The 22,430-nt window shown below is 47.0% G+C and overlaps 1 protein-coding gene across 9 annotated transcripts in view; it reads right to left on the reverse strand.

The window, feature by feature from the left end:
- Positions 1-22,430, reverse strand: part of ATXN7L1 (ataxin 7 like 1) — a 241,330-nt gene that overhangs the window by 121,654 nt on the left and 97,246 nt on the right. Inside the window, exon 4 of one of the 9 annotated variants that reach the window (XM_026006066.2) lies at positions 8,995-10,192. The exons of the other annotated variants lie outside the window; for them this stretch is intronic. Within the exon in view, the coding sequence (XP_025861851.1) occupies positions 10,107-10,192 (86 nt within the window). The 3' untranslated portion in view covers positions 8,995-10,106. Of the gene's footprint in view, positions 1-8,994; positions 10,193-22,430 lie in introns of those variants that run through there. 9 annotated transcript variants of the gene reach the window in all.

Consider the following 22,430-nt stretch of genomic DNA (forward strand, 5'->3'; position numbering starts at 1 on the left):
GAAGGGTACAAGGAATCATCTAGATCAGTGGTTGTCAACCTTGGCCATCACTGGGATATGGGGTTATGGGGAGTGGAAGGGTGGGGGCTGGTGCATTTTTTTTTCAGTTGAGATATAACATGCATATAGGAAAGGGCAAAAATCGTACATGTACCGCCTTTTACCTTTGGGTGTATAAAACACCCTCATCAAGAAACAGAATGTTACCAACAACCCAGAAAGGCTGGGGTAAGGAGGCTTTAGAAAAATTCTCACTTGGAATCCAATCGTTTGAGATTCTTATTCCTAGATGTGAAATAAAGCCCAGGAATTTACATTTTTAAGATTTTCCCCAGAAAAGTCTGGTTTCCCATGCACCACTGGATCTGGAGAGCATGAATCTACCAAAGGTTTTCAGATTGCCCCTCCTGTGCCACCCTGGGGGAATGGCGATCAGACTTGCCTTCCCCTTCAATCAGAGGCCACTTGGGCCTCCAGTTTAAGAAAGGCCTTCATGGGATGCCTAGGTGGCTGGGAGGTTAAAGGCAGAGCCTTCAGCTCAGGGTGTGATCCTGGAGTCCCAGGATCAAGTCCCACATCAGGCTCCCCAAAGGGAGCCTGCTTCTCTCTCTGCCTGTGTCTACGTCTCTGCCTCTGTGTCTCTCATGAGTAAATAAAATCTCGAAAGAAAGAAAGAAAGAAAGAAAGAAAGAAAGAAAGAAAGAAAGAAAGAAAGGCCTTCACTCTGTGGATGAAAACAACCCTTAATTCCACAATTCTGAAAACTACCTATGTTGGTCGGGTTCAGTTGAGGAAGTAGAACTACAAGGATGGATACTGATGGATCTGTATATGGATCGATAACAAGTATTTGACCTTTCACAATAGTACTTGGTGGTTAAACAGCCCCTATAAGGCTGTTGTTTCTGTATTCGATGCTGGAGTGTTAAGTCTGTAGGGCTGCTGGTTGGGAAGGAAAGACCCTGGTAGGCCAAGAACAATCTGAAACCCCATGAAGATGGATTAAAACTTGTGTTCTTGGGATGTCTGGGTGGCTCAGTGGTTGAGCATCTGCTTTTGGCTCAGGGTATGATCCTGGAGTCGCAGGATCAAGTCCCACACTTGCATGGAACCTGCTTCTCCCTCTGCCTGTGTCTCTGCCTCTCTTTCTCTGTGTCTGTTATGAATAAATAAATAAAAATAGAAAAAAAAATAAAATAAAACTTGTGTTCTTGCTGCCCTTGACCTTGATAGTATGGATATCCCCCAGAAACCATGGAGCCAAGCACTTGCAGCTGGCCTGAGAGTCAGAGAAGTCGAAGGGGGATCCAGGGAAAGGTGGAGGCATTGCAGGCCTGGCTGCTGCTACATGGCAATGGGGTGAGTCAGCAGGTAGGCGACAATGCACCCACTGCTTCCCTTCTGTCCTTCAGCTCTCCCAGGAATCCCTCTGTGGCCCAACCCAATTAGGAACCCTAGGACACGGAATTCTGGGAGACGTAGTTCAGCCTTACCAGGCCGACACCTGGCAAAGCCACCACTACCTGCCAGATCACTGGTTCTCAAGCTTGGCTGCACTCTGGGATCATGAGTGGTTTTAAAAACACAGATACCAGGTCTTGCACCATGATTATCGGAAAGGTTCTCAGGTCACCCTAATGTATAGTCATGGCTAAGAACCACTGCCTGGCAACCTCAGGACTGGCCCCAACCCCAACCCCAACCCCAACCCCAGGAGCTCAAGAAGATCAGTTCTCTCTTTTTGCCCCTAGAGGAGCATAAAAAAGATCTGGTTATTTTTTTGAAGGTTTTCTCACGATCTGCTTTCCTGCACTGGTCCGTCCTCCCTTCGAGAACCCTGCCACTACCTCCCGCAGTCCTCAGCACGCTGGCTGCCCCGTGGACCAAGCCGTCTGGTTATCTTCCTGCGCTCAGTAGATGGGAGTACAGTGGGTAGACCCTGGGATCATCTTAGCATCAGGAAGCTCACAGTGAACTGAAGACTTGGACGTTTTTGCTATTAAGCTTCTAAATATAGCATCTCCTCCCCCTAGGCAGAGACAAATCAAATGATTATAACGCAGCAAAGTGGTCAGTGAGCACTTAACCAACGTACTACAAGCAAGAGTTGGTGAGAGGGCTTGTGGGTGGCAGGGGCCGCCCCTGCAGGGTCGTTCTCAAGGACAGGCTGCAAGAGATGGACAGCAGGAGCCTCCACAGGAAAAAAGCCAGAAAAGAGGTGGGGGCCAGCAAGAGCTCAGGTGCAAGTTCCAGCACTGGCAGTGACAAGCTGAGGGGCCTCGGGCCATGTGTCCAAGGCTCGGTATCAGCCCCACTGCCCATCTGGGGTCACGGAGAGCATCAGAAGAGGGGGATGTGAAACAGCTCGGGGGAGGGAAGCAGGTCCAAGGGCACAGGCGTTGCTGTGTACCGGGAAGTAACTGTTGCAGGGAATGGTTAGCTCCATGTGGATTAGGCCCATTGCTTTCTTTTTCCGACCCACAATGTGGTTGTTTCTAATGAGGCCTGCTCAACTGTGAGACTGACACAACTGATCAAAAATAAGGTCTCTGGGATTTCCTTGGGGTTTCTATGATTTATGCTCCCTCTGTTCTCCCCATTTCGCAGCCAGGGGAAGCCTGCTGAGCCACCCCAGTGCATACTCCATAATTAAGTTGATAAGAACTTTCTGAGAAACAACAGCAGGAATCTTTCCTACCATCTCTGTGAGGCAAACCCGAAGGATCGGCAGTGCTGCAGGATGTTCAGTGGCCTATGTGTACTGTGCACGATTGTTTTCTGTGCCCAAGATGGATGTGAAGCTTCCTGAGGGCAAGGCTGACTCTGGATTCCCCTTTATTTGGATCTCGGCGCCTAGGACAGGGCAGCAGGAAGGATACTGGATGCAACGATCCAAAGTCCCAGGTTCCAGTCATAGCTCGGCTCCTCAAAAGTGACTAGGATATCCAGCTTGGACTGTTTCCTCCTCTCTAGAGTGGGCATCACCTACTTTAAGGGCTTCTGGGGTAGTGCACATCAGACAGCGTGTGGGGAAATGCTTCCATGACCCTGAGACGTGCTGTCCATGTGGGAGAAAACGTGGAAAGAGCTGGTATTTCTCAGCAACTAGGTACTGGCTGATTCCCTTGTCGAGGACAGGGAGGCACAGAAGTGGCTGACCCTGGGCTGCTGCTGAGGGAAAGCCCAGGGGTGGAGGTGAGGGGGAGGTGACCCTGAGAACCCACCGTGTGACAGCAGTCACCTCCTCCCTGTCTCCTGCCCCTCTTGGGAGATCCCTGTGTGGTCTTCCTCACTGCAAGCTGGTTGTTGACCTGGTTCCCTGTTTATTCATTTATCTTCTTTTTTTTTTCAAAAATTTTTTCCAACTCACTTTTTTTTTTTTTTTTAAGATTAGAGAGACTGAGTGAGCACAAGCAGGGGGAGCAGCCAAGGGAGAGGGAGAAGCAGGCTCCCCACTGAGCAGGGAGCCCTATGTGGGGCTTGATCAGATCATGACCTGAGCCGAAGGCAGATGCTTCACCCACTAAGCCACCCAGAACCCCCTATTATTTATTTGCCTTCTTCATCCAGTGTTTCCTGAACACTCACTATGTGCCGAGCACTGTGCCAGGGTTGAGAACTGAATGGTGAGCAAAAACAGATGAGGTCCCCCCCTTGCTTCCCAAACAGGTTTGGACTCAGGCTTCTGCAACCAGAGAGAGTCAGACGACGAGCTGCATGTGGCCCTAGGGACAGATGGAAATGCTGTGTGTTAGTGGGATCCTAGAGTTAGCTGAAAAATATCGACACATTGAGGCCAGTGTAGTAAGAAGAAGAGAGAAGAAAAGGTAAGCTCCCACCAACTCCCTGTTGGGGTTTCCTTCCTGTGCCCTGACCTCAGGCTTCAAGATTCCTACTCTTTATGAAACTAGCTCTCACCTAACTTATTTGTGCTAAGCTCCACCTTGGTCAATGCCCTGGTGGAACTACACTTAATAGGGGTGAAAGCCTCAAGGCAAAGGAATGATGCCCCTGTTGGATGGAAAGATGTCAAAGGTCACCCTAAAATCACACCAGGAGGGTGCTTGCTTCAGGCCGGCATTTATTTCCAGGGACAATCAGGTAGAGAAAGTAGGGGTTCATGGCAGGGCCAAGTTCCCATAGCAAGCCTTTGTGGCCTTTCAAGACTTCCAAAGATCAGGGAGGAGGAAGAGAAGCAGAGGTTGTTGTCAAAGTCAGGGCTTTTGTTTAGGGAAGGTGGGTTTGCGGGTGCTTATTCCATTACCAAAAGCAGATAATTAGCTACCTTAAAAAAAAAGGGAGAAGAGAAAGACCAGAGGATTTTCAGTAGCCAGAACCCAGAAAAACTCCACCACCAAGCTCGCAGTTCTGACCACGCTGCCAGACAACCCCACGGTGACCTTCCAGCTGGATTTATAATTTTCCTCTCAGTGAGAAAACGAAGACATATTTTAAGACGAACCCCTCCTGCCCCACCAAAGCCAAATTCTGGAAAGACTGGAGGTAATATGAACCCCAAGTGGACTCATTAAAATAGAAGTTTCTAGTGTAAAATAAAGCACAGCCACTCAAAACCACACAAAACAATGGATTGCACCGGGGAAGGTGCGAAGACAAGTGCCCTAGCAACGGCAGGGTGAGGGAAGGGGGCTCTGCTGCCACCCCAGACGCCCCTCCACGCACCCCTCCCAACTGCAGCCCACCCCCGGCCCCCAAAAGCAGCCCCACTCCTAACCTACACTCTTCAGTTCTTCGTGTTTATTTATGGTTTCATCACCCAACTGTGTATCCTGAGACTCTATCGGCCACTCCTGTCCATGTTTTATTTATTTATTTATTTATTCATTCCCATCCATATTTTAGATATCCTTTATACTTCTTTCAAGTGACCATCAGTTCTCCCTCCATCTATGTCTTTTCCTTACAAATGGTCTGTTCAGGACTCAGGCCACCAAACCTGCCTTTTTCCCCGCCGTCTGGATCGTGCCTCGGTGCACGCCAACGGGTCCAAATGCACTCATTCTTAATGTGAATAATCACCTGCTTGAGAAAACCCCCGTATGCAAGGCATGTTCTTAAGGAGGGCACACCCCACTGTAATCACTTTCTCACAATAGACGTAATGAGACAGTAGGAGAATGGGACCTGGGGAAGCTCTCTGTGGAACTAGTGATTTATGACAGTTTTTTTTTTTTTTAAACAATTGGAAGTGACTGGGGAATGCTTCTCTTTAATGCCTTTCAATATAGTTTGGAATGGGGTTTGACGTTGCGCTAGGCCCCAGGGCCCGGGATTGTATACTGTTAAGTTTTATCAAAGATGATTGCATAATAGGAGCCTGGATGTAGCAAAACCCAAAGGAATCTAGACCACTAACCAGACTCACCAAATGTAATAAATATAAATGATAGATGAAGGGAAGATGAGATCTGGCCATTTACTTATGGTTTGGAGCAAGAAAAGTTACACTTAAAAAGTTTTTCCCTTCTCCAATCTCAGCAGACAGTCCCACAAACATAATTATTAGCGTTTTCAAAAGGCTTTATCAAATATTGACTTAACAAAGAGCTCATCTACTTAATGGTGACCTCTAGGCCCCCCCCGCATAAGTCCAGGACCCTAAATTACATGCTACTGGGCAATGACACCCCAAAATGGACAAAAAAATTGAGCAATGTTGTACGAGGAGACAAGAGGCTTTGTAACACTTTCAATACATGTGGGGTGTTTTGATTTGCACAGGAAGAAAAAGCTCCAAAACTGATGGATACGATAAAAAATTCAAAATGTAAGGCACTCTCCAGATTCAATAGGCTCCTGACCCTAACCTTCAGATCTTTATTACAGCAGTAGGTGTATAAAGCCACGGAAAGGGCCTGAAAGACGTCGGAGGGGAATAAAAGAAATCAGGCAAAGGCCTGAACCAATCACATTCTGCTTCTCTGTTCGTATTTCTTTCCTTGATTCTCCCAGGGATTTTATTTGTGAAGGAAATCAGGATTGTATGTCCACCTCCCTGTTAACAGTGGGGAGAACGTGGGATGGGAAGGAGCAGGGAGGGAAGTGTGATCGGGAGAACTTAACACACATTGGATAGGCAGACTGATGTCTTCCATGGGCTCAGGAGTTTTTCAAATCTGCTCTGCAGGATTGGGTTCCTGCTTTTAGGGTGTAGATGGTAAAAGAATTGCAATTTGGGAAGCTTTTTTTTTTTTTTTTTTTTTTATAACGCTCTAGGGTATCGCCAATGATGACAACATGTGTGTTTAATACTCTAAAACCAGGACGCCTGGGTGGCTCAGTGGTTGAGCGTCTGCCTTCGGCTCAGGTCCTGGGATCGAGTCCTGCATCGGGCTCCCTACAGGGAGCCTGCTTCTCCCTCTGCCTGTGTCTCTCCCTCTCTCTCTCTGTGTCTCTCATGAATAAATAAATAAAATAATAAAAAAAAAAAACCCACCAACTCTAAAACCAGGGGGGCCTGGGTGGCTCAGTTGGTTAAATGTCTGCTTTTGGCTCAGGTCATGGTCTCAGGGGCCTGGGATGGAGCCCCACATGGGGCTCCCTGCTCTGTGGGGAGCCTGCTTCTTCCTCTCCCTCTGCTGTTCCCCCTGCTTGGGCTCTCTCTCGCTCCCTGTCAAATAAGTAAATAAAATCTTAAAAAAAAAAACACACACACACACACACACCAAAAACTTTAAAACCAAATTAATTTGAATTCACTTTCTCTGAGAAGGCAAATACGATTCAGCAGCTTTCTTTTCTTAGTCTTAGTTCCCGTCCTAGGCTACCTTTCTGAAACCTCTGATGCTCCTTGGAATTCTCTCCCGCCTGGGCTCTGCGACGCTTGTCTTCCCTGCTGCTTCCTGCTGCTCCTCGGGGCCCATCTCAGGATCACTAGGAATTCCACAGGGTCCTTCCTGGAACCCTCTTCTTGTCCCTGTCCCAAACCCCATCGTGGACTCCTAGCTTCTCAAGATTCCCAGCTTCAGCCTCTAGGAGCCACCGGGGGCATGACCGTCTGGAGGGGCAGGGTGAACCGGGACCCAGTAGGGATGTTGGAAGGGTAGACCAGAATGGCAAGAGGGTTAAATCCACCACGGCTCCCGTGCTTCTGTTCGCTCCCTTCTCACGCTGGGCCGGGCTCAGTCTAAGCAGGTTATGTGCAGGAGGGCATGGAGTCTTCACACCGCCTCTCTGAGAAAGCTCCATTAGGTCCCATTTTCTAGATAAGACATTTCAGCCAGCAGAGGGCGGGAAGCAGGCAGAGCTGAACTGTGACCCCACTCCCTGCCCTGCTCTGAACCATCACGCCCTCGGTCTGAAGCAGGAGACCGTGTCCTCGTGTTTCTGGACATCAGAAAGACTCCAGAGCTTTGGGCCTTGTCCCTTCAGTGCACCAGGGGGGTGGGGGACACAGATCAGTAGTTAGCAGGTCCGGCTGTAGCCAGGAGCCCCCACTGACCACCCAGCTTGCCCGGGAGGCTCCACGACTGAAGGCAGGCACAAGGCCTTCGCTTTGTGCCTCCCACACCTCCCAGGCTGGGATGTCACAGGACTTCCAGGGGCGGTGTCGTTCATCCGTGGACCAGGGCCTGGGCATTCCTTCTTGGCAAACTGTGTACATCAGTTCACAGGGAACCATTTCACTGACTAAATATTTTGAACCTAAGACTGTCAAAGAAGGTCCTGGCTCTGGGAGATGGGCCCCTGAGGAGCAGCAGGCAGCAGAGACACGCACGGATCTGTCTTTACATGGGCAACACGCTCTTGAGCCATCGTGCCAGAGAGGCACTAGAGCGGGGGTTTCAAGCCCTCCCTGAGCCATTTTAAAGTCTTCTTGACTACCACCTCCTCACTTCATAGACCCCAGGTTCCACATCACCAACTATCACGTGGAAATGAAATAACCTCCAATGGCCAATTTCAACATCCACCTTCACCCCCATGCTTTCCAAACCTGGCTGACAAAACTTAGATACTCCACTAGGGAAGGGGGGAAAAAGTTAAAAACAGACTAGAAAAGACCACCAGTTGTTTCATTTCCACATGATAGTTGGTGACGTGTCTTTCTTACTCCTCAGGAGTCAGCCCTGAGATGGTAAGTGTGAGGGCTCAGGTTCAGCCGGGGCCACTTGCTCCCAGGGCCCGCACACAGGCAGACCTGCTGGATTAGGGCTGCATGGCGAAGCCTAAGCCACCACGTTGGAGCCAAAGGTCCACGAGAACCATGTACTTAGCTAGGGAGGATGTGTGTGTACGTGTTAGAGCAACTCACCCTGCCTTGATGCTTGTGGTAGAAAGTGGGATGTAGAGACCCAGAAGAAGCTCATAGCAGCAAAAGTGCCCTCAGATGGGTCTCACACCACAGGTTCCTGCCTACATATCCAGCCCCACTCCACCTCCTGGAACACAGGGAGTTAAAATGAAATGACCCTGGAAACTGAAACCTAATTATCTATGGCAATTTAATAAATAACCAAGGTTTACTAGGCCTTATTAAAAATAGATGTTCAGTGTATTTTCTTATCTTCTGACGCTCATTTCTTCACTTGTCAGCACCTGCTGGTGGCAGCCAGAGTCATCTCCCCAATTTTGCTGTATGTGCAAATCAATTTGATTTCCCTCCTCCAAAAAAGATAAAAATCAGTAAAGTGATTAAGTTACAGTTAAGGCATGTCATTGAAAGCACAGACATGTGACACGGCTGAGGAGGACTTGTCCTGAGGTCACCAGTGACTTCTGAGTTGAAAGATTCTTTTTTTCTCCTTCTCCTTGCCTGCTCTACTGTATGAAAATGTTGTGGTCAATCAACAAGCCTCCTCCTACTTCTTGAAATTCCCTCCTCTTTCGGCTTCCATTATACCATTCTTGTGCCAGCCCACTCCGGCTTTCACACTGGCTCCCTATTAATCTGTCCATCCATCCATCCATCCATCCATCCATCCATCCAATTGCTAATGACAACACTGGAAAAAATGACAAAGCATATTTATGTCTGGTTTTACAGTTAAAATATGTTTATATATATTATTTCATTAATTTCTCACTACAACCATGTGAAGTGGCTGTTGGTACCCCCATGTTACAGATGAGGAAACAGGCCCCAAGAGGACCTGTGACTTATTTATAGTAGCACAACCAGCAGGTGGCAGAGTCTGAACATGCATTCAGCTTTTCATCCCAGTAAGAATTCACAATGGCACTCTCCTACATATGGTCAACCATAATTTCTCCACTAGTCTCAGTGTTCCGAGTTAAATGTCATGATCCAGTCGGTATATATTTATTGAGACAGGGCAAGGCTCTAGGGGATCAAAGACTGGGTCCCTGCCCTCCTGCAGTTTGTGGCCTAGTGAGGGAGATAAACATTAATCATATGTTCACACAACAAACATTTATTTTTGAGGTATAAGAAAGTGCTTACTTAGTTATGAAAATCAGAGAAGTCTTCCAGGAGGAAGTAATCATTAAGATGCATTCTGAAGGATGAGTCAGAGTTAGCTTCGGAAAGAGGAGAAGAAGAAAAAGAAAATCATATACAGAGCAGGAAAAGCATGTGCAAGGGCCCGGTGGCAGGAAGACCCAATGTGCTGAAACGCTGAAGGTCGGCCTGATTGGCATAGAGAGTGAAAGGGGACCTGGCACAGGATGTGGTTCAGACCATGCAAGACTTTATAGCCATGATAATGATTTACTTTTAGCTTAAAAGCAATGGCAAGCCACAAGTCAAGAGAATGATATGATTAACTTTGATTTTTGATTCTGACTTTTGTGTGCAGGATGGATTGTAGAGGAGCAAGAGTGGAAGCACGGAAAACAGCTGGAAGGCTTTTTGTACTTGTCCAGGTGAGAAGTGATGACAGCTTGGACCAAGGTGGTAGTGGTGGAAATGAAGAGAAGAATCCCACAGATGCCCCCTGCTCTGCTCAAGCCCATTCTCTCCCTAAACCCTGTCACCAGAGTGTGCTCACGAATTTGCAGTACATGGTAGCTTGTCCACATTGCGGGGCTCCACTGGGGTCTCCTCTTCCAGAAAGCCTTCTCCAGACAATGCCAGTCCTCCAAGATCTTTCAGTAGTTGTGTCTACCTTCTGCACTGTCCATTCTCACACCTGATTCTTCTCTATGGCTTGGCTGTTGTCTGGTCCATTCCTGGAGATGGCTTCATTTGTCTTGTTGTCTTGCTTTCTCCCTTTGGAAAGTAAATGCTTTGTTGGCATTTGCTGAATGGTATCAACAGGGCTCCTCTGGAAATTACATTTGTAAATGATTACTCACGCCAATTGCCTTATCTTTTTTTTTTTTTTCTAAATTAAACCCTGGTTGCTTAAATCTGTCTTCATGATCTTGTTCTATCAAAACGTATGTCCCAATTTTTCTATAATTTCCTCTAAACTCTTTTCCACATTTCTCCTAGTAGGAAGTAGTTTCAGAGGGAACCGAGTGAGAGGGCGGGGTGGGGGCAGGAGTGTAATTAAACAGGAGCTGTCTGACCAGAATTCCTATACCTTTTAATGGGGTATTTGATTAATCCTTTCCAGAGGCACCATTATTCATGCCTTGATGGAATCTCATTTTACAGCCCTTAATACATGGACCCAATTTATCCACATCACATTGTATTCTAATACTTGTCATCCAAGTTATTAGCTATCTCCTTCTTAGTGTAAAATCATCAGCAAGTTTGATTAGCTTATTCCCTGGGGATGATAGGGAGATAAGAACAGACACAGTACAATATGACCACCAATGGCTCTGCATTCTCAAAAGAAGACTGCTGAACAGGATCCATTTATGCAGCTGGGGTGGCCAAAATAAGCACCCGCCCCCATGGGAGGTCTCTGTGTGGGACCCAGGAGCCACGGCCACAAAGGGCTGTCACTGTGCCCAGCAGTCCTGAGCCATCATCCCTAATGGGATCACTTTTATAAAAACGAGTGAGGCTCTCCCTCTTCTGCTTCCTAACATCCTCCCATCCCACTGCCCCAAATATCCTTCCTGGGAGGCACAGCCCAGAGGCTCCCCTATATTCCAGGATGCTACATCTGCCTGGGATTGCTCTTCTTTGCCTACTGGGGACCTGGCAGGCCAGGTGACCCAGGCGATGCCAGGGCTATCGATTGCTCTTACTCTAGCACAGAGATGGCTCTAAGCAGGAGCCCCTTCTTCCTCTTCTCTGGAACCAAACCTGAGCCTTCGGGCTCACTGGTGGCTTCAGTCCCTTTGCAAGCAAGGGAGCCCATGGCCTGAAGAGATTCGTGGCCCGCACAACCCCACAGAGTTTCTATGCCCTTGCCTCTACACAACCACCCTTCCTCAGACCCATCAGGTAAAACTCCCACAGCCTCCCCTGAAGTCCTTTTTAAAGCTTCCATCCTCCTTTCACCAAAGGCCCCATGTCACTTATTCCTGTGTTTTCCTGAGCCTGGCCAGAGGCAGATGAAAGGGGCTCACTCTGTGGTGGCACTCCTCCTTCAAGAGGTGGCATCTCATGCCTTTCCCCTTGAGTGGGGGCCAGACGTAGTCACTTGTTTCAGCCTTCTGACTTCCATTCTCTTTCAGCTTAGTGGCTCTGGGGAAAGTTAATTGCTATGTTGTGAGCAGCCCTGTGGAGAGGCCTAAGGTACTGAGAGAGAAACTGAGGCCTTCCACCTACAGCCAGGTGAGTGGACCATCTTGGAAGAGGGTCCTTCGGCCCCAGCCAAGCCTTCGGATGACAGCGGTTCAGATGACTGCTTGACTGCAACCCCATGACAAAGCCCAAGCCAGAGCCACCGAGCTAAACCACTCCGGGCCTGTGACCCATGGAAACTTTACAAGTCAAGAAATATTTGTGGTTTTAAGCTGCCAGGGGCTGGGGCCATTTGTTACACAGCACTAGGTTACTGATACACTCTCACCACTTCAGAGGAAGTCTTGGTCCCCTCCTTCCCTCCAATCCCCTTCTCAGGTTTCACTTTGATCTCTTCTCTATGTTCAGGGGCTCTGGTGTCCCTCTGGTACTGACTTGTCACTGGCCTCTACTGAGTGTCCTCAGTAGGGGGTCTTGAGGACTCTTTCCTGAGAAGAGGGGGATGCACAGTGGGCGGGGAGCTTCATGAGGCCTGGGTTTGGGAATTCTAGCTCTTTGCCTGCCATCCAAAGTGACTTAGGACAACTTTTTGCAGAGAGCAGCCTTCCTCAGGCCATGAAACTCCCTCCGTGTTTCCGAATCCCGTGGGCCTAATGACTTCAGTCAGGCCGACAACCAGCATGAAAAGGCTTTGCAAGGAACTTGTTCCCTTTTGTATCGTATGCTCATCTCCTGTACCCTCTTTGCTCATCTGCAGCCTCTGCAAAAGGTCATGTCTCGTTTCAACTTTGCAGTTAAGCGTCTCTGACACGAAGCAGGGATTCCAAAACTGGATGGAGATACAATCAGACTAGGTTGCAAGGTGTGACACCCTACTTCCCTATAGGCTGCGTCCTGTCAGCAGAGACCACAGTCAGGAAGAAGGTGGGGATCTGATTCTCACTTCTCTCATACTTTTTTTTTTTTTTTTAAGATTTTATTTATTTATTCATGAGAGAGAGAGAGAGGGGCAGAGACACAGGCAGAGGGAGAAGAAGGTTCCACGCAGGGAGCCCAACGTGGGACCTGATCCTGGGACTCCAGGATCACACCCTGGGCTGAAGGCAGGCACTAAACCACTGAGCCACCCAGAGATCCCCACTTCTCTCAAACTTATACAAGGAACAAAATGTAGTTTTCAATAAAAAAAAAAAAAATCAAGGTTGTTTTTCTATCTAATCATATCCTGGTAATTTTTACAAAGTCTATCTTAACCCATGGCCAAGCAAGGTCAGACAACAGATGTCAATCTCTTAGAAGTCTTGAAACAGGTAAAAAAAAAAAACCCAAAAAACAAAACAAAACAAAAAAACAACAACAACCAGTAAACCTAAGCAGTAGAATGGACCCCAAACCAGTGGTTCTCAAGCCAATGGCATCATCACCATCTGGAGGCTTGGTGAAAATGCACCTTCTCAGGTCCCACCCCAGACCCACCCTATCAGAAACTCTGAGGGTGGGGGGCCCAGCAATCTGTGTTTTAATAAGCCCTCTGAACAATCCTGATGCATGGCTAAAGGTTCAGTATCACTGACTTAAAGAATTAAACATCTAAATTATTCATTCCTTCATTCATACGACATTGACTGAGTGCCTCTTTGCCAGACACTCTGGGGCAGTGAAGAGGAATTACAAGGAACTCCTTCTGTGAGCAGTTCAGTCCTCCCTTCTCTTGCTTTATGACAAAGCTTGAAAAGAAAGCAGGAATTTGAAGACACGAATCCAAGGAATGGAAATCATTCTTCATAACTCTTTTCAATGGACAAGAGGCACACCAAAATTGTTTTATTATTTTTTTCCCCAGGAGTGATCATACTCTCAAAATAGTAACTTTTCTAAAGTAAGTAAATGTGTGGGTTTAATATATCATGTACAGCTGGCTCAGCCTTTTAAGCTTAAAAAAAAAAAAAAGATGATGTGAGTTCGCCATGAATGAAACCCAGAATTACCTTAAAGATTCACTTAGATTCGCACCTGTCTTTTGTGAACAAACTCTTCTGTCATTTCGTCCTCTTGATGAAGTAAGAGTTTCTGTAAGTCTAAATAAGTGACAACAGCTACGACATACGGTGTGCTTCCTATGGCTAGGCTCGGGGACATTTCTACATTTCATCTTCTCCTGACCTTATAAAGTAGATGGAGCAAAGGCACACAGTTGAGAGAGGAAGAACAGAGGCAGACCCATCCTTAACCTTGAGCCAATTATCCCTCCCGTGCTGTACTCCCAGCCCTGCTGGGTCATTTTGTTGCTCATTAAAACTACTGGTTAATTGGGAAAACATAAAAGGAAATACCACCCTCCCCTAGAAGATTTCTAGTATGAAACTGCTGGCCAAAGCTCAATTGGGGGGATTTATTTTTAAATGATAAAGGTCATGCTAGATTTCTTCTTCAGTACCATAGATAATTAGGAGCTGGCTACGAAGTCCTTATGGTGGCCTGTGAAGAATCTGGTCCATGTTCAATAGACCCAGCTTTGAGAAAATGCTCCACGTGTGCTCCTTTCTCAGGGCGCCTCAGTGATGCTCAATGACTCACTGTAATACTATCAGGGCAGATGATTTTCCTGCGGTTAGGGATGAACTTGAGTTAATCCAGCCAAGCCCAGATTCTCGTGACTGTGGGTGCCCGGTTAATCCGGCAGCCACGGGGATGAAGGGTGTGACCAATGGCCACAGATGACATCAAAGCTGCCTGGCAGGACCAGCAACACATTCAGACCTTGGCATGGGCACCAGGCCTGCCCTGGCTGGCGGAGTTCATCCGCCACACAGGACTATCCTTCACTTATGGGGTGTCACGGGTCTCCCATGTTTTTGGCTAGCAAGAGGCATCAAGAGGCCTCTTCTGCCTAGTGCGTCCTTGGGAATGACCTGGTGACTTTAGTTACAGGCCACAAAGAAAATCTACAGTCCACGTGGGCTGTGGAGAAGACTGTGTGGGTATCTTTCAAGTCATATACGGAGCATGGGACTTGAGGTGAACGGAAACGCATCCGCCCTTCCCATTGGCCTTCTGTCATCAATGCTTTGTAGAACACCAAGCCCTGCCCCCTTCTATTTCTAATTCAGGGGTGCTTGTTAGCTTCTGCTGAGACATTGATTTGATTAGTGGTATTCTGTGGAACCAGAGACATGAGAAGTTGAGCTCACAAACATATGATTCATTTCAGGGTTCTGAAATGAGAAACACACCTATCAAAGGCACACTGGGGGCCGGGAGATTCTGAGAAAGCATTTCATGCATAGAAATGGGACATGCGATGAAAAAATTTGCTTATGGTGACAATCCTGAAGCCAGGGACCACCCCACCATGCTCTCCATCCTCGTGGAGTGACGGCTCTGCGGGACACTGCTGGGATTAGACGTTCCTGCGTTTGGACACCCATATGCCGCCTCATTTATCTACCTGTGACAGGGACAGTGCTGGAAGAGAATCAAAAGATGACAAATTGCTTCTGGTTTTAAAGGAGCTGTTCAGGCTGGGTGTACGCCCAGGGGGAACCAGGTTTTATGCCAGGAGCCATCACTTCATCCCGTCGTAAGGCCACATTTTGGCAAACACCAACCAGCAGATGATTGCTGTCTCCTTTCACCAGTGGATTTAAAGACGCTTGCTCTGAAAGTCTGAAATCCAGTCATTCTGAAGACAGTGTGCAGCAGAGAGCAGACCTGCCCACACACTGCAGCGAGGCAGGACGGCAGGCATGAGACAGGAGTTCCAGATGAGAGGGATTTTTCCCATGTTGAGGCAGGTAGATAACAGGGGAATGATTTTTGGAGGATTCCAGAGTAGAGTTACAGTATCAGTGAATGACTCTGGGCAAGACAGACTTGCATGAGACAAACAAACATAAATTTCTAGGATACCGGCCACTGGGATCTGCTTTTGTGAATACAACCAGCGGTCCAGCCAAGGCTGGCTATCATCTGGCTGTGACTCTTCTTTTTCTTTCCATTAATGCAGCCTCTCTGGGAATGATCATGTAATTCATGGTCAACACCCTCTATCCTCTGGAGGTGAACTGTCCTCAACCAATCCAAGTGTGTCCCTTCCCTGCCATATGCCGGAATTCGCAAGGCTCGGGAAGCCCTCACGATGCTGGCGTAGACAGATGCCCGGTGCTCTTCCAAGCGTCACACTCGTGTTCACTCTTCATTTTATTCTCCTGACAACTTCCGAGACAGGTACTAATTTCACCCTCATTTTGTAGATGAGGAAAGAGGCACAGAGAGCCTGAGCGATCGTGGAAGGTCACCTGGCTGGAGAGGAACAGAGCCACAAGCACAGCGAGACAGCATGGCCCCAGGGTCTGGCTTGTTCCTAACCTGTGCTGCTTCTCTAAAACAATCTCTTTTATTTTTTTTTTATTTTTATTTTTTTATACGTAATAGTCATTTCTTTTAATTTTTTATTTATTTATGATAGTCACAGAGAGAGAGAGAGAGAGAGACAGAGACACAGGCAGAGGGAGAAGCAGGCTCCATGCACCAGAAGCCCGATGTGGGATTCGATCCTGGGTCTCCAGGATCGCGCCCTGGGCCAAAGGCAGGCGCCAAACCGCTGCACCACCCAGGGATCCCCTACAATCTCTTTTAAACAGAGCAGCTGAACCCCACATGGACACTGGTCTGCCCAGGTCGTCTCCCTTTCCCTAGGCCCAACCCTCCGGAATTCAGAGCATGGCCAGAGCCGGAGCATAGAGCATGCAGTGTGAAAAGACAGAGGCTCATCTCCAATCCCCTATTTGCTTCTAATTTCAGGCCAGACGCTCAAACATTTATTTTGTGCTTGTTTGTTCTGAACACTCCACCATGTGGCCCCAGACTGCTTCATAGATGGTCTCTCTGTTCTCTCTCCTTAGACAAGCCCCTGGCCCTCTCCCTGAACTCTGGCAAGGCTCCCGCTGCCGGTGACTGACGTTCCCTGCCTCACCTCATCGTACGTGGCAGCTAAAAACTCCTTCATCCACATGGCAGCGAGGCATATTTATAGCACAAGTCACATGCCAAGGCATTTTCAAGTTATTCATTTCTAATAATAACCTGAGAGCATAACCACCATGCCCATTCCACAGATGCACAAAGAGAGGCAGGAGGTCACAGCAAGGTTGCCAAGGAGTCCTAAACTGCCAAGGTCTCTTGAGCCACTTATAAACAATTCTCTCTCCAGGTGGCTTCCTCTCATCCTTCTGCTTAACAAACTTATCTGAGGCCTGGGAATGAGAGATGCTATCAAGATCAAATTGTATTGTATCTGTGTCTATAATCCAGCTCTCAGAATACTAATAAGCAACTCTGAGCTCAGCTTTCTGCCAAGCCCCATTCTCATTAGTAAGTTTACATGCATAAAACACATACTTGGAGTTTTTGGCTCGCACAATTCTCTCATCACCGGTTGTAACTAATCAGAATGCTGAGTGGATTTATTCTCCTGCGGAACACAACCAAACGCCTTCAGCGGCTGCTAAAATGACCGTAACTTTGTTCTGATGGAATCTCCTGGCCAGGAAATGAAAGGGTGGATCATAACCTATAAGCGAACTGAATAATATTCCTTCAGATTCAGAACAGTAAGACCGCTTTTCAAGTAGATATTACAGAAAGCTTGGATCCATGCGAAGCAGATATAAGAAAGCTAGAGGAGGGGCTGGCTGCCCGTAAGTCTGGGATTACAAATGGCAAAGGTGGGAAGTTGCATAAAGGTACACCTGCTTCGGATATTTTGCTGCTGCTGTGTGGTTTTTTTTTCCCTGAGGTCTCTGTCCATGGAGAGTGCACTGAGGTTAGACTCAGAAGTCCTGAATACTGGTCCCAGTTCTGTCCCCATCAGTCAGTGACCTTAGGAAAGCCACTGAACTTCTTTGGGCATCCTGAAGTGGGAAGCCAGCACCCACTGGTCTACCTCACTGAGCTGCTACCACTGTGACAATGAACAAGCTACTAGATAGTGCTCTGTAAACTGCCAGATGCTGTAGAAATTGAAGCTATTTCTAAAGATATGTGATCACCCTCAAAGGCCATAGTGAGAACAGAAGGCTCTAGTCTCTGTATTCAAAGGAATCATCTTAGTGAGATGCTGCTAAGTGGCATTTGGCCATGGCCACTCCCAAATGGGCCTCAGGAAGGCAGTCTGTGCCATGGCATTCCAAAGGAGGCCAAGGGGCACTGTTTTAGTTGTTCACCCTCTCTACTCATGTTCTTCACCCTTGAGTCCTCTCGTCACCCAATGCGATGCTTGGCATAAACATGAGACAAATCCAAGAATGCCAGGCTAAGGATTTTAGGCCTTAGTGAACAAAATTCATCCCTGAGAAAGGAAATGGGCTGAAGGGAGAATTTCTGGAAGCCTGAGTCTAGGGTGACCAGCCGACTTGGACCCAAGGGACTTCTCAAGACCAGTTGGTTACTCTATCAAGCGTCATACTTACATATCCATTTTGTCTCCTCCCAGGTGGCAGGGAAGAAAGTATCTGAACTAAGAGAGGTCTGGTGGAAGGCATGTGTGTCTCTGAGTTCCTAAAGAGTGGATCCCTAGAGTTTTAGAATCTTGACATTTTTCCCCCTTTTGTCCCTATTAGTTTCAATTTCCCTCGCTGACACCATCTTCTCTCTGTCAGGAATCCAACAGAATCACATCCCTCCTATTTTTCCCCGCATCAGATTATCACCTTTAAGATATTTCCCTGATCCCTGTCAGTGGTTTCTTGCCACTACTAAATCTACCAAACAACCAGAGGCATGTGGTGCAAAACAGCAGGACTTGCACCAGGGATCATCAGAAGTGCCCTGTGCAGTATTCACCAGGACACACGTGCATTGCAGAACCGCTGTCCGGATCAAGGGCCAATGGGGACCCAGAGCAGGGAAATTATACTCCAGGCTAGGGAGGAGTTGTGATCAGTGGGGATTTCCCCTTTAAAAACTTACAGCAAAAGCCTGCCTGAGACCATTCAATATTCATAAATGGAAGGCAGAGACGGTGTTTCTGTTCCGCCAAGAGCAATAGCTATTTATCACAGCAAATGACTGAAATCGTTGTACGTACGATGCTTTACTCAGTGCTGTAAATTATGGTATACAGAAGATTAAACTTGAGCCTAATGCTGCCCTTGAGCTTCAACAGCTGAGTCCTATAAATGGCTACCCGTTAAAAAGAGAGAATCTTTTTCCTGGTTACTATTTAAAAGTGTATCTCTATTAAAAGCTTATCTTAAACATAAATTACCAGGAAACCTGCCCCTGGCCCCGGGCAGACTCCTTCTCGGGGCACTGACTCACAGAGTCACATCTAGATGACATAGTGACAGGCCTGAGACTTGAAGCATGTGCTGGGCCTCTGGGGGGAGGGCAGACAGAGGCCAGAAAGGTGAGAGGGACTCACGGTGTACAGAATGAGCACTCACTCTTGGCTCGGCCAGACCTTAAGGCTTTAAGGAGACCTTCAGCATTCGAATGATCCTCAACCCCAAACCACTTCAAAGAGAGCAGTTCTTCTGCTATCCGCTGTTCTGTGAGGTATCACGGAACCCTGACCTAGGGCTGAAGCCCCAATCTTCCTAGCTAAATTTTATTCTCCAAGCACTTGTTACTCAGATGTGGTCCATGGACCAAAAGCACCAGCGTTACCTGGAATGGCATCCGAAATACAGACACACTGAATGAGAATCTGCATTTTAGCAATTTAGTGTTTAGCAAACATTTGGGGGGGGGGATTCATATGCACATTAAAGTTTGAGAAGAAGGATAAATAAGCAGGTGTCAGTAGCGAGGAGCCCCTTCATTTTCTCATTAAAAATCATTACACATGACAAACGGGATTTATGGGAATAGGTCCTAGCAGTAGGGCATAGGATTCTGAACGTTCTTTGTCCAGTCCTACTTCAGAACACTTTCAGGAACTTGACAAACAGATTTTTAAAAACTAGAAATGAATGTATCACTCTGAACTAGACACATGTCCCAAAGCACCCCAGGGTGTAAAACAGAGTGAATTAGCAAGAAGTTCATGCTTTATAGATCAGTTGGGGTGCCTCTAATCCTCCTGTGAGTCTGTAGGCTGAGAATGCATGGCAATGGTTGGGTCAGGATTTCAACTCTTTATTGGAATTACCAGTTGACTTTAAGTTAAGAGAAAAGTGTACAAAGGTTTCTGTGTTGTTGGAGAACACAGAAGTCCCGGATAACCATTGCCTTTATTAGAAAAAGAAATATTGTTCACTATGCACGTTAAAACTTAATGGCAATCACTACATAAATACATAAATTTTTATATACAAAAATATCATCTATCTATATAAATATATCTATATCTACATACAAATATTTATCTATGTATAAATAAAATCTATTCTGGACAAACTAGCAGAGAGAAAAATGGGAAGAAGATTAAAAAAGCTTTGCTAATCTAATGGAAGACAGGAAAGAAGATCAAAGAGGCAAATAAAAAGCAAAGGAAGCAGAAACACAAATTAAAAGACAGAAATAAGTCCAAACATATAAAGTAACCACAATAAATGTAAATGGATAAAACTTACCTATTAAAAGACACTATCAGATTGGACTTTTACAAAGGCCAGCTACATACTGTTTACAAGAATGCTGCCTAAGACAAGATGACAAAGAAAAGTTGAAAATAAAGGACTGGAAAGGGAAGAGGCAAACACATATTCACCAACAGAAAACTGGGTTGGAAAGTTAATCAGATGAAATAGGACCTAAGGGGAAGGTTAATGGGATGAAGACTCCACTACTATAGAGACATGTATTATACGCATCCAACAACACAGTCTTAAAACTGTAAATTAAAGATTGTTCTGAGTTCCAGAAGAGACTGACACACTTACACCCATCGTAGGAGACTTAAAACCCTTTTCTCAGAAATTACAGACCAAGCAGACCAAAATGGTGAGGATATACAAGATTTGAGCAACAAAATAAGGAAATACATGGAACCTTGCACACAAGAGATCAAACAAATTTTCTGATCACATGAGCCACATTTTAAAAAAAATGGTCACATGCTAACTAGTCACAAAGGAAATATCATTAAGTTATAAAATGGATAACTCAGAGCTAACATTCTCTGGCCATCATAAACTAAACCAGAAATCAAAAATAAAACAAACGGTCAGGCCTCCCTCAACTACTCTTTACATCAGAAAACTAAAACCACACTCCTAAATTACCAGTTGGTGGTTGTGTGATTTTTTTTTTTTCTTCTGTGTGTGGCCTAGTTGCTATGGGACCAGGTTAATTTACATGACATTGTCAGGGGCTATCACCAGAAACAGGAAACTCCCTAAGCCATGATAGCTTCATTATTTTGTGCTTTGAACTAAATTCTAAACCAAGGAGAAGGTGAAGAAGTATTCGAGCCTCAGAAGAAAAGAGGGATGTGCCTGGGTTAATTATGACCCAGTGGTGTAACACTAGAAGCTGCTACTGGCACGTTCCCCAGGCTGTGCCCTGTTCACCACACTATATACCTATCTCTTTCTGCTCACCAACGCAGGCTGGATAAGGAGACTGCCCTGGAGGTGCCATTGGCACCTGGGAAAAGGTGCTATTCACTTGACGTGGCATCTTACAAATGAATGGTGTCCTGGCATCGAGCAAACACTGCAGGTAACATTTTGTAGGGGGTCTCCTGGTTGTTCTTTTACAGGGCCAAGCACTTCTGAAAAATGACCAGGGAAGGCTGCATAGGAGACACACAGGAAAAATACAGGTTCATTTATCCTGTGGGGAGGAAGCACTTCCCCCAAGGAATCCCTCAAAACAAAAACAAAACCAGACAGATGGTCCTTCCCCTGGACTGTGCTGCTGCTGACCCAATTCAGTTCCAGTGCTGGTTGACTCATGAGACAAATATTAAAAGGAAAAACACCAAACGCTGGAAGAGGGATAGGATGCAGGGTCAGCGTGATGCGGACCAAATCGAATTAATGACAGGTCTGTAAGTTCTGTGGGTGGGTGGGAGTGGGAGGCAGAAAAATAGCAGATAAAAGAGAGGGGACATAGCTCTTCTGCTTGTGCCTGGCACACCCGCGGTAGTTAAAAGAGCCCAGTGGTTTCCGGGCTCACAAACATTACAAGCCACAGAGCAGGGGCAACCTCACCACCTCTGGGCCTCTTGGCTGGTCCCTCGTGGCAGCAAACACCACCACCATCACCATGCCCCCCACCCCTTCAAAGAGTGGCTGAGGCAAAGGTTTGTCATCAGGGCAGAAGAATTTGGAAAGCACTGCCTCCTTAATCACACTGGTAACCCGACTCCTATGTACTTGGAGATGGTGCCACCATCAAGATGACGCCCAGAGCTGACAGTGCAGCAGGTCCCCGAGCCAGGGTGTCAGTGTGACCTTACTAATGGGGAGGGATCGGTACCCTCCTGATGGAGGTGGGTGCTTGCTTACGAGGGGGTAAAGTATGGGCTGGGGGCAGCCACTTGCGGAGCTGGGCTGGAACCACCAACACAACACAAGCGAAGCCGAATGCACCTCTGGAGAAGGCTCAGGGATTTGAAGAAATAAATCCTGGGGGAGAGAAGCAAAGCATTGGGGACACTAATCAACAAACAAAACACAGGGTCAATCCGAAACCAAACATTAGACCACTGTCTTCATTTATTGCCCCCCAGGCCCCATGCTGCCCCAGACCCATCTATTCCGCACGTGTCTGCGGCACTGTTTTCTAGAGGGCCTGGCTCTGTGCAAAAGCACAGGACAGGTCCTACACAAGCTGCAGGAGGTCCTCGACCCCAGGAAGCCACTAATTGCTAAGATGCCACATCAACTGAAAAGCACCTTTTTCCAGA

The sequence above is a fragment of the Vulpes vulpes genome, chromosome 5 (assembly GCF_048418805.1).
Source record: "Vulpes vulpes isolate BD-2025 chromosome 5, VulVul3, whole genome shotgun sequence".
In the NCBI taxonomy this organism is placed as follows: domain Eukaryota; kingdom Metazoa; phylum Chordata; class Mammalia; order Carnivora; family Canidae; genus Vulpes; species Vulpes vulpes.